General features: G+C 45.2%; 1 protein-coding gene across 3 annotated transcripts in view; it reads right to left on the bottom strand.

Moving 5' to 3' along the window:
* LOC144493006 (mitogen-activated protein kinase kinase kinase kinase 4) overlaps positions 1-12,883 on the bottom strand; it is a 307,127-nt gene that overhangs the window by 47,168 nt on the left and 247,076 nt on the right. For all 3 annotated transcript variants that reach the window (XM_078211781.1, XM_078211782.1, XM_078211783.1), the window contains one exon: positions 9,927-10,027. In XM_078211781.1, coding sequence (XP_078067907.1) covers positions 9,927-10,027 — 101 coding nt within the window. The remainder of the gene's footprint in view (positions 1-9,926; positions 10,028-12,883) is intronic.

Raw genomic sequence — 12,883 nt, 5'->3', positions numbered from 1 at the left:
CCCTCCTCAGCCACTCTCTGCCTTCTGCAGGCAAGCCAGTTCTGGATCCACAAGGCAACAGCCCCTTGGATCCCATGCCCTCTCACTTTCTCAAGAAGTCTTGCATGGGGGACCTTATCGAACGCCTTGCTGAAGTCCATATAGACCACATCCACCGCTCTTCCTTCGTCAATGTGTTTGGTCACATTTTCAAAGAACTCAACCAGGCTCGTAAGGCACGACCTGCCCTTGACAAAGCCGTGCTGACTACTTTTGATCATACTAAACTTCTCTAGATGATCATAAATCCTGTCTCTCAGGATCCTCTCCATCAACTTACCAACCACTGAGGTTAGACTCACCGGTCGGTAATTTCCCGGGCTGTCCCTGTTCCCTTTCTTGAATATAGGGACCACATCTGCAATCCTCCAATCCTCCGGAACCTCTCCCGTCTCCATCGACGATGCAAAGATCATCGCCAAAGGCTCCGCAATCTCCTCCCTCGCCTCCCACAGTAACCTGGGGTACATCCCATCCGGTCCCGGCGACTTACCAACCTTGATGCCATTCAATAGTTCCAACACATCCTCTTTCTTTATGTCCACATGCTCGATCCTTTCTGTCCACCGCAAACCAGCAGTACAACCACCCAGATCCCTTTCCACCGTGAATACCGAGGTAAAGTATTCATTAAGCACCTCCGCCATTTCTAACGGTTCCACACAAACTTTTCCCCCTTCACCTTTTAAGGGTCCTATGCCTTCACATCTCATCCTTTTACTCTTGACATATTTGTAGAAAGCCTTGGGATTCTCCTTAATCTTACCCGCCAAGGTCTTCTCATGACCCCTTCTCGCTCTCCTAATTTCCTTCTTAAGCTCCTTCCTACATCCCGTATACTCCTCTAAATCCTTAACACCTCCTAGCTCTCTGAACCTTCTGTACGCCTCTCTTTTCTTATTCACCAGGTTCATCACAACCTTCGGGCACCACGGTTCCCGTACCCTACCAACACCCCCCTGTCTCATCGCAACGTTGTCATGCAGAGCTCCAGACAAACATTCCTTCAAAATCCTCCACTTTCCTTCGGTACTTTTCCCCAAGAATGCCTCCTTCCAATTTACCCGTCTAATTTCCTCCCTGATGACACTGTATTTCCCTTTACTCCAGAGAAACACTTTCCTAGCCTGCCTGATCCTATCTCTTTCCAATGCTATCGTGAAGGAGATAGAATTATGATCGCTATCCCCAAGATGCTCACCCACCGAGAGATCCTCCACCTGTCCAGGTTCATTAGCCAGCACCAGATCAAGTACAGCCTCTCCTTTAGTAGGCTTATCCACATACTGTGTCAGGAAACTCTCCTGGACACACCTAACAAACTCCTCTCCATCCAAACCCCTAGCCCTAGGGATATTCCAATCTATGTTTGGGAAATTAAAATCTCCCATCACGACAACTCTGTTATTCCTACATCTCTCCAAGATCTGTTTCCCCATCTGCTCCTCAACATCTCTGTTACTATTGGGCGGCCTATAGAAAACACCCAGCAAAGTTACCGACCCCTTCCTGTTCCTAACCTCCATAACCTTTGATCTCCTCACCAATCAGGAACCTATCTATCTCTGTCTTAAATACACTCAATGACCTGGCCTCTACAGCCTCCTGTGGCAATGAATTCCACAGATTCACCATCCTCTGGTTGAAGAAATTCCTCCTCATCTCAGTTCTCAAGGGTCTTCTCTTTATTCTGAGGTCCTGTCCTGGAGTCCCAGTCTCTCCCATTAGTGGAAACATCTTCTCCACATCCACTCTATCCGGGCCTTTCAGTATTCTGTAAGTTTCAATGAGATCCCCCTCATCCTTCTAAACTCCATTGAGTACTGATCCAGACTCCTCAGACACTCCTCATATGTCAAGCCTTTCATTCCCGGGATCATTCTCGTGAACCTCCTCTGGATACTCCCCAAGGCCAGCACTTCCTTCTTTAGATACGGGGCCCAAAATTGCTCACAATATTCCAACTGGGGTCTGACTAGAGCCTATGTTACACTTCTTTGAATAGTTCCGTGGGATCCTTTCCATTCCTCTGGTCAGGCAGAGGGTTTGGTGTCACATCTGAAAGACAGCGCCTCCAGTTGTGCAACACTCCCTCAGTCCTTTACCGTAATTGTCATCTTAGATTTGGTGTCGAGTCCTGAGGGCGTGGAATTTATGCACCAATTTAATAAATGAGCCCTATTACCGAGTTAAACTAGTAATCAAAACAACTACAACAAGAGCTTGCATTCTTATAGCACCTTACATGCCAAAGTGCTTCACAAAGCAAATTTAGACACCGTGCCTCATGAGGTGATATCAGGACAGATGATCAAAGGCTTCGTCAGAGAGGCAGGCTTTTAAAAAATTCATTCAGGGGACATGGGTGTCGCTGGCTAGGCCAGCATTTATTGTTCATCCCTAGTTGCCCTTGAGAAGGTGGTAGTGAGCTGCCTTCTTGAATCGCTGCAGTCCATGTGCTATGGGTTGACCCACAATGCCGTTAGGGAGGGAATTCCAGGATTTTGACCCAGCAACTGCGAAGGAACGGCGATATATTTCCAAGTCAGGATGGTGAGTGGCTTGGAGGAGAAGTTGCAGGTGGTGGTGTTCCCATGTATCTGCTGCCCTTTGAGATGGAAGTGGTTGTGGGTATGGAAGGTGCTGTCTCAGTGCATCTTGTAGATGGTACACACTGTTACTACTGAGTATCAGTGGTGGAGGGATTGAATGTTTGTGGATGTTGTGCCAATCGAGCGGCTGCTTTTTCCTGGATGGTGTCAAGCTTCTTGAGTGTTGTTGGAGCTGCACCCATCCAGGCAAGTGAGGAGTATTCCATCACACTCCTGACTGATGCCTTGTAGATGGTGAATAGGCTTTGGGGAGCCAGGACGTGAGTTACTTGCTGCAATATTCCTAGCCTCTGACCTGCTCTGTGGCCACTGAGGAGAATCTTAAAGGAGGCAAGAGAGAGAGACAGGGAGAAAGACAGAGACAAAGAGAGACAGAGAGGGATGCGGAGAGAATTCCTAGGCTTTAGACCTAAGCAGGAAAAGGACGATGATTAGTGGTGAAGAGTGAAAACTGGGAATCCTCAAAAAGGTAAAATTAAAACCCAAAGCACATACTTCAAAATTCAATCGGAACTTCTAAATAATTGAATACATTAAAGTGTGAAGTGATTTTCCCAATCTAATTTTATCTTATTTGGGATGTTATAAATTATTTTCTCAATTCATATCAATGCTCATAAATATGTTACTGCTAAACTGGATACTTCTAAAGTAAATTTAGAAAGTAATTAGAAAATGAAGTTAGAAAATACAGTAAAATACTTCAAAAGTAAATTTCTCTCTCTTATACAATGCCTAAGTTATGCAGTTTTGTTGGTTTCTATAAATGTTGCAATTTAACAATGTGTGACTCAGCTCAGAGGTAGCTGGGGCGCTAACAGCCTAAAGAGGTCATGTGTGAGTTGGCGTTACACTCACAAGATAATTGTGACCGGGTTATGTGATCAAAGTCCCACAGGACATTCAACAGCCATCAGTAAACTACACCCAACAATAATCCCATAAATTGCTTCACAGAATAATCAATTCATTCTCCTGTCTGCAACATATTAAACTTGCTATGTATATCACACACTAATTCTCCTGGGCATCACCATCCTGCTATGTCCATAGCAATACAAAAAGCAATACATTGGAATACAAAAGCAGGGATGTACTTCTGAGGCTTTATAAAGCACTGGTTAGGCCCCATTTGGAGTACTGTGAGCAATTTTGGGCCCCACACCTCAGGAAGGACATACTGGCACTGGAGCGGGTCCAGCGGAGATTCACACGGATGATCCCAGGAATGGTAGGCCTGACATACGATGAACGTCTGAGGATCGTGGGATTGTATTCGTTGGAGTTTAGGAGGTTGAGGGGAGATCTGATAGAAACTTACAAGATAATGAACGGCTTAGATAGGATGGACGTAGGGAAGTTGTTTCCATTAACAGGGGAGACTAGGACGCGGGGGCACAGCCTTAGAATAAAAGGGAGTCACTTTAGAACAGAGATGAGGAGAAATTTCTTCAGCCAGAGAGTGGTGGGTCTGTGGAATTTATTGCCACAGAGGGCTGTGGAGGCCGAGACGTTGAGCGTCTTCAAGACAGAAATTGATAAATTCTTGATTTCTCGAGGAATTAAGGGCTATGGGGAGAGAGCGGGTAAATGGAGTTGAAATCAACCATGATTGAATGGTGGAGTGGACTCGATGGGCCGAATGGCCTTACTTCCGCTCCTATGTCTTATGGTCTTATGGTCTCATGGTCCACAGCCAGACACATCATTTGCTTGGTGGAGTCGTAGAGCCATAGTCATAGAGGTTTACAGCATGGAAACAGGCCCTTCAGCCCAACTTATCCATGCCCTCGCCCTTTTTTTACCACTAAACTAGTCCCAATTATCCACGTTTGGCCCATATCCCTCTATATCAATCTTATCCATGTAACTGTCTGAATGCTTTTTAAAAGACAAAATTGTACCCATCCCTACTACTACCTCTGGCAGCTCATTCCAGACACTCACCACTCTATGTGTGAAAAAATTGCCCCTCTGGACCCTTTTGTATCTCTCCACCCTCACCTTAAACCTATGTCCTCTAGTTTTAGATACCCCTACCTTTTGGAAAGTATGTTGACTATCTACCTTATCTATGCCCCTCCTTATTTTATAGACCTCTATAAGATCACCCCTAAGCCTCTTACGCTCAAGGGAAAAGAGTCCCAGTCTATCCAGCCTCTCCTTATAACTCAAACCATCAAGTCCCGGTAGCATCTTAGTAAATCTTTTCTGCACTCTTTCTAGTTTAATAATTTTCTTTCTATAATAGGGTGACCAGAACTATACATAGTATTCCAAGTGTGGCCTTACCAATGTCTTGTACAACTTCAACAAGACATTCCAACTCCTGTATTCAATGTTCTGACCAATGAAACCAAGCATTCTGAATGCCTTCATTAGTGCTTCATAGGAGCTGAGATTCTCATGACTATTCGCACAATGAGTGAAATTAGTGGGAACAGTGTGTCCTGACTTTGCAAATGCAATACCACGCCTGATTACCAGTTATTTCTGACAGTTCTGAATATGCTTCATCTCACTTTTAATCTTCAGTTCATCCTGAACTCTGATGCTCGTGCCACTCTGTGCTCGCTAACCTCTATTGGCTCCCAGTCCAGCAACATGTCAGCTTTCAAATCCTCGACCGTGTTGACAAATATCTCGATGGCCTCAGCCCTCCCCAACTCTGGAATCTTTTCCAGCCTTACAACCCTTCGACATCTCTGTGCTTCTCCAGGTCTGACCTCTTGTGTACCCTCAATTTCCTTCAATTCATCGCTGTGGCTGTGTCTTCAACTGCCGTAAGTTCATGAATTCCCTTCTAAGGGTTGCATGGTGGCACAGTGGTTAGCACAGTTCCAGGGAGCCGTGTTTGTCTCTGCCCTTGGGTCACTGTCTATATGGAGTTTGCACGTTCTCCCCGTGTCTGAGTGGGTTTCCTCTGGGTGCTCTGGTTTCCTTCCACAGTCCAAAGATGTGCAGGTTAGGTGAATTAGCCATGCTAAATGGTACCTTAGCATCTCAAGATGTGTAGATAAGATGCATTAACCATGGGAAATGTGGCAGATTATGGGGATAGGGCCTGTGTAGGATACTCTGTCAGAGATTTGGTCGGATGGGAATGACCTTTTCTGCACTGTAGGGATTCTATGATTCTCTCTGTCTCTCTACCTACCTTTCCTCTTTTAAGATGTTCTTTTAAATCTACCACTTTGACCATGTTTTTGGCCGCTGTTCCAGATAGTTCCTTATGTGCTTTGATGTCTAATTTTAAGGCTACTGTGAACTGCTTTGAGATATCTAACCAAGTTAAAGGCGCTACATAAATGCGAGTTGTTATTGCTGCTGCTGCACAAACGTGAAGCTATGTTCACTGTGAGGGTCACAAGCTGAGGCTATGAGTACGGCAGGTCATGTCGCCAATTATGGGTGGACACACTTTGGAGACTTTGTCACATGGCCAACCACCTCGTCTACTCAGCCTTTTCCCCTCATCTCCAATATTTTCCATAATCAATAAATTAAAGTGTTTCAAGAAAAAGGAACCCCACATTTTTTTTTAAAAGTGCCACTGATATTTTCCCTGGGTTATCAGTGGATGTGCTCATTGGGGAAATGGTACCGAAAAGTACAAGAGTTGGGAAATTATGCTGCAGCTATATAAAACCTTGGTTAGGCCGCATTTGGAGTATTGCGTGCAGTTCTGGTCACCACACTATCAGAAGGACTTAGAAGCTTTGGAGAAAGTGCACAGAAGGTTCACCAGGATGTTGCCTGGTCTCGAGAGCGTTGACTATGAGGAGAGGTTGAATAAGCTAGGATTGCTTACACTACAAGGATGGAGGCTGAGGGGAGACCTGATAGAGGTCTTCAAAATTATGAGGGGCACAGACAGAGTGGATAGTGAGAGGCTTTTTCCCAGGGTGGAAGCGTCAATTACAAGAGGGCACAGGTTCAAGGTGAGAGGGGGGAAAGTTTAAGGGAGATGTGCGGGGGAAGTTTTTCACGCAGAGTGTGGTGGGTGCCTGAAACACGCTGCCAGAGGAGGTGGTGGAAGCAGGCACATTAGCAACATTTAAGAGACATCTGGATGGGTACATGAATAGGGAGGGGGTAGAGGTAAATGGACCGAGTAAGGGTAGAAGGCTTTATTTAGTTTAGTTAGGGCATCATGATCGACACTTGGAGGGCCGAAGGGCCTGTCCCTGTGCTGTACTTTTCTTTGTTCTTCCTCGTTCTTTGAAAGTAATTGAGGCCGGCAATAGACCAGCAATGCTCGTACTGAATGGCGGGACAGGCTTGAAGAGCCTGGTGACCTCATTCCTGCTTCCATTTCTTGTGTTCTTGTGTATGGCACACACCCAACCAAGAGATTATCCTTAAAGCAGCCACATACTCAAAGGATTTGTCTTTGCGAAAAGGAAAAAAAAGTCTTCAATCCCACTGGGAATGTTTGCAGTGGGATTTGCTGCCTTCCAGAAATGAATCGTTATCCTGGGCTGAGAGTGATTCATTCTTGGTTCAGCTGATGATTGTTTATTAGGATTATCCAGAAATGGATGTAGCTCTATGTGGCCGTGAATCCATGCATGAATCCCGGGGGTTGCTACTTGGAGTGACATTGTAAATGCTTCGCCTTTGGAGCTTTCTTCTGGGATTTTTATTCACAAAGCTTTTTGATAAGGTGGATATTTTTTAAAGTTTATTTATTAGTGTCACAAGCAGGCTTGCATTAACACTGCAATGAAGTTACTGTGAAAATCCCCGAGTCGCCACACTCCAGCCTGTTCTGGTACACTGAGAGAGAATTTAGCATGGCCAATGCACCTAACCAGCACTTCTTTCAGACTGTGGGAGGAAACCGGAGGACCCGGAGGAAACCCACGCAGACACGGGGAGAATGTGCAAACTCCGCACAGACAGTGACCTGAGCCGGGAATTGATCCCGGGTTCCCGGGCATGGGAGGCTGTGATAATCACTGTGCCACCGTGCCACCCCATGGTTGAGGTACAATTCAGCCATGACCTAACTGAATGGGCTCGAGGGGTTAAATGGCCTACTCCTTGTTCCTGACATTCCCGAGGTTGTTAAATACCAAGAGATGATGTTGCAAATGCTAAGCAGGTCAATGTGTGTCTGTAAAGAGGAAAAGTAGGCCATCGTTCTGACTACAGTCCAGTGCTCTGTCCAAAATCTGGAACAAGGGCTTTTAGCTGTGGCACAGAGCTTGAATTTGCTTTTATTTTTGGAGATACTAACTGACCTCTTGTATGCTCACAGGGTTCCAGAATCATTGAATCCCCACAGTGCAGAAGGAGGTCATTCAGCCCATCGAGCCTGCACCGACAACAATTCCACCCACAGGCCCTATCCCCGTATTTAACCCACATATTTACCCTGCTAATCCCCCTGACACTAAGGGGCAATTTAGCCAATCAACACAATCCGTACATCTTTGGACTGTGGGAGGAAATCGGAGCACCTGGAGGAAACCCACGCAGACACAGGGAGAGCGTGCAGACTCCGCACAGACAGTGATCCGAGGCCAGAATTGAACACTGGTCCCTTGTGCTGTGAGGCAGCAGTGCTAACCACTGTGCCACCGTGCCGCCCTGGATTTTAATTCCAGGTTGTCAACATGTTCTTTATTTGTACTTCTAATTGTGTTTGCTTGAAAGTAGTTGAAGGGAAGCTCTCCGGTCATCTTGGAGCCTTACTCTTATTAAGAGACTAGTGGCAGAATCTTCCCGTGACACGGGACATGGACCATGCAAAGGTCTGTTGACCTCAGGCAGGATTTTCCGGTCTTGGAATGAGCGCGGCTGGAAAATCCCACCCATGGATTTGCAGATATGTTTCACTGCGGATGTTTAAAAGCTATTTTGTTTGAATTTGCATTTGTTTTAAAGATTTCAAGGTCACTTTTGTATTCATACTCTGTTCCACTTCTCAGCGGCCGGCTGCCACTGTTAACCTAAATAAACCAGGGAATTAATTGACTCAAAGTGGGACATTTCAAAACCAATATCTTCCAGGATCCTTGGCAGCTAAAAATGGAACATCAAGGGACCAAAGTGAATGGCATGTTGAATAAGTAGGTCATGGACATATGGCATGTTACTGTGAGAGAATGTTCAGCCTTTTATATGGAAAATATTTACAACTGTATTTCACCATTAATGCAATTTGTTATTAAAAAATAAACCCTGGACCTCATCCAAGTATCTGCACTCTCTGGCTAAGGTTATATGTCTCAGTATATACAACTGCAGGATCCACAGGCAAGTCACTGCAAGGAAGGCTAAAGGTAAACAGATACCAATAATTTCAGGCACATCCTAATTGTTGACATGACATCTCAGCACACCCATGTTTATCACCACCCACTTACAGGTTTTAAAACCTCTCCAGTTTTATTCGCCAATTGATCCAGATTGATTCTTCTGTTGTTTATTGAAGAGCAAAGTAGTTGACAATTCCCAGGCCTGTATTATTGCCAAGTGACTAACTGGAATTCCTGGATGAATGACTTGCTGTAACCTGCTTTGTTCCTGTTATTTATGTGCAGTGAATCGTGAGCATGAATCTGCAGTCTACTTTTCCAAGTCGTATAATGCCATGTCAACGTAATGCAGCCACGTTAACTCTTAGGATACTGGAAATCTCTTTCTCAGGAGGCTAAGGAAATTCAGCATGTCTGCTATGATTCTCACCAATTTTTACAGGTGCACAATAGAAAGCATTCTTTCCAGATGTATCGCAGCTTGGTATGGCTCCTGCTCTGACCAAGACTGCAAGAAACTGCAAAGGGTTGTGAATGTAGCCCAGTCCATCACCAGCCTCCCATCCATTGACTCCGTCTACATTTCTCGCTGCCTCGGAAAAGCAGCCAGCATAATCAAGGACCCCACGCACCCCTGACATACTCTCTTCCAACTTCTTCCATTGGGAAAAAGATTCAAAAGTTTGAGATCACATGCCAACCGACTCAAGAACAGCTTCTTCCCCGCTGCCATCAGGCTTTTGAATGGACCTACTTTATATTAAGCTGATCTTTCTCTACATCCAGCTAGATCTGTAACACTGCATTCTGCACCCTCTCCTTTCCTTCTCCTCTGTCTACTGTATGAACGGTATGCTTTATCTGTATAGCACGCAAGAAACAATACTTTTCACTGTATACCGATACATGTGTCAATAATAGATCAAATCAAATCAAATCCAAAACCTTTGGATTTGACTGGTCAATCCTTCACAGTTGTATGAACTAGTTTCCACCTGAAGTATCTTACCTTAAACGCCATAAATTTGTGGTATGGTTTAGGAGCCCATGCGTAGACTTCAACAGAATTCTTCAGAGCAATCACCAAAAATTTTATTCTTTCGTACTTAACTGTTAAAAAAGAACCAAAGAACTTAATGTGGCCGTCAGTCATTTCAGAATCAAGATTATTCGATATGTCAAAATGCCACAGATAATTAGGTCACATTCTAATGATTGAGAATCAGAACAGATTTAATCAAACTGTTCAGAAGTAAGCAGACCACGAGTTTGAGCAGTTCAGTTTAGATTTGCATCCAATAAAAGTGAGTTGGAACTGAGCCTTTGTTGGCGTTTGACCTTCAGCACTTGTGTGGCCAATGACGCAGACAGTCAAAACCGATCTCTCAAAGGGTTCTGAAGCAAGGGCTGGAATTTTACCGGCATGCCCGTCCCGATTGCGGTGCCAGGCGAGTCTCGGAGAACGGCAATGTCCGTTGGCCTTGGTCAGGATCGTACGAACCTCGGGCGGACGTATCGGTAAAATTCCGCCCAAGTTCTCTGCTTGCCAGTTTGTGCATTTTGAACGTTTACTAATGACCAGCTGATCCAATATGGCGGGTGGCACATTTCCACTGCAGGATGAGTGTTTCGTATTGGACTCTTGTATCGATTGGATCACAAGACATTATCTGTCAGCATTCCATAAACAATCAATCCCTCCACCACAAATGAACAGTGGCAGCTGTGTGCACCATCTACTAGATACACTGCAGGAACTCACCAATGTTCCTTCCCAAAACCACAACCACTACCATCTAGAAGGACAAGGGCAGCAGAAACATGGAACACCAGCACCTGGAAGCTCCCCTCCCAGTCTCTCACCATCCCGACTTGGAAATATATCGCTGTTCCTTCACCATCACTGGGTCAAGATCCTGAAATTCCCTCCCAAACAGCACTGTGTGTGTACCTACACCTCAGGGTCTGCAGTGGGTCTAGAAAGCAGCTCACTGCCACCTTCTGAAGGGTAACTAGGGATGGGCAATAAATGCTGGTCTAGCCAGCCCACATCCTGTAAATGAATTAAAAGAAAGCTGACTCATACATATACAAATATCTGCCATTATAATGGCACATTTTCCCACTGCTCTCACAATGTTACAAAGAGATTTTAAACTTTCTTCTCAATTGTAAACGACATTAGAATGCCCAAGTAATCTCCACACAAAAATTTCATTTCAATTCCACATTCAATATTATTTATTTAAAGTTACAAGAACACCGAGAACTCAGAAGTGCTGCAATAATTGCAGCCCCAGATAATAAATTGTTTTGTGATTTCAGCAGAGGCTAGTCACCAGAATTGGATTAATAGGCCCTGAATAGCAGCAGCTCTTACGATTTTCTCTTTATCCTCACGGTGCTAAACTTTGTATGACCCACTTCAGGCCTGAGGCTGAGTGCGTCTACGGGCAGGATTTTTCTGTCTCAGGTGCCACTGGAATCATAGCCATGAAAAGGTCCGTTGACCTCGGGTGGGATTTTCCAGATTTTGGGTGAGCAGGGCCAGAAAATCCCGCCCCACATGTTTTAGCTTTACCGATCAAACACACTGGCTTGGAGCTTTCGAGGAATGGCGAGGTGTGTTCAGCTTACCAGAAGAACAGATGACATAGGAGCAGGGATAGACCGCAAAGCCCCTCAAGCCTGCTCTGCCAGACAATACAATCATGGCTTCAACTTCATCTTCTACCTGCTCCACCTGCTCCCCACACCCTTTAATTCCCCGAGAGACCAAAGGTTTGTCCATCTCAGCCTTAAATATATTCAATGATGGGGCATCCACAACCCTCTGTGGTAAGGCCGGCACAGTGGTTAGCACTGCTGCCTCACCGGGGTTTGATTCCAGGCTTGGGTTACTGTCTGCACGTTCTCCCTGTATCTGTGTGGGTTTCCTCCGGGTGCTCTGGTTTCCTCCCACAGTCTGAAAGATGCGCTGTTTAGGTGCATCGACCATGCTAAATTCTCGCTCGGTGTACCCGAACAGGGGCCGGAGTGTGGAGACTCGGGGATTTTCACAGTAACTTCATTGCAGTGTTAATGTAAGTCTACTTGTGATGCTAATAAATAAATAAAAAATGAGGAAATCCGAACATTCACAATCCTTTGAGTGAAGTAATTTTTTCCTCATCTCAGTCCTAAGTGACCGGCCCATTATCCGGAGATTGTCCTTTCCTGTTTTCAATTCCCCTGTGGAAATAATGGCCAGAATTTTACCATCCCGCCCGCCACGGGAATTAGAGCAGGCGAGGGGCAGAGCATGGGAAGGTCTGTTGATCTGGGTGGGATTTTATGTTTTCCGAATGAGTGAGGGCGTAAAATCCCGCCTCCTGTCTCAGCATCCACCCATCAGGCGCCTTCAGTAGGTTTCTGTGAGACCACCTTGCTATCTTCCAAATACCAGAGAACATAAACCCAATTTACACAGCCTTTCATCATAGGTCAACCCCTTCACCCCGGGGAACAATTCAGCGAACCCTCGCTGCACCGTTTCCAATACAAGTACATCCTCTCTTAAATTGGAGACCAAAACTGCGAACAGTATTCCAATGCTGTAAAAATTACAGTCGCAGATAATTAATTGAAGATCTATCTTTTGTTGGCTTTGCTTCAACTAGGTTATATAGTACAATCGGGTCTCAAATGGTGTGTTCCAATTACTTGGTAAGTCTCAGTGGTGAGCTAAACCCCACATTTTTAATTTAACTTAAACCATTTAGGGAGCCTGCATTAGCTTGTGGTTCATAAACTCAGAGGCAGTTGTGTCGGTATATTTACCTAGTTGTTGATTAGTAAGTCTTTTTGTCAATGCGATCATATATTAAGGACATGGGCAAGTGATTATGGTGGAATTTTACTGCCCCACCGGCTACGGAAAATGGAGCGGGCGAGGGTCATAGAATCATAGTCACAGAGGTTTACAGC

Source organism: Mustelus asterias, chromosome 4 (assembly GCF_964213995.1).
Source record: "Mustelus asterias chromosome 4, sMusAst1.hap1.1, whole genome shotgun sequence".
NCBI classification, from domain to species: domain Eukaryota; kingdom Metazoa; phylum Chordata; class Chondrichthyes; order Carcharhiniformes; family Triakidae; genus Mustelus; species Mustelus asterias.
This window is presented reverse-complemented; position numbering and strand designations above follow the sequence as displayed.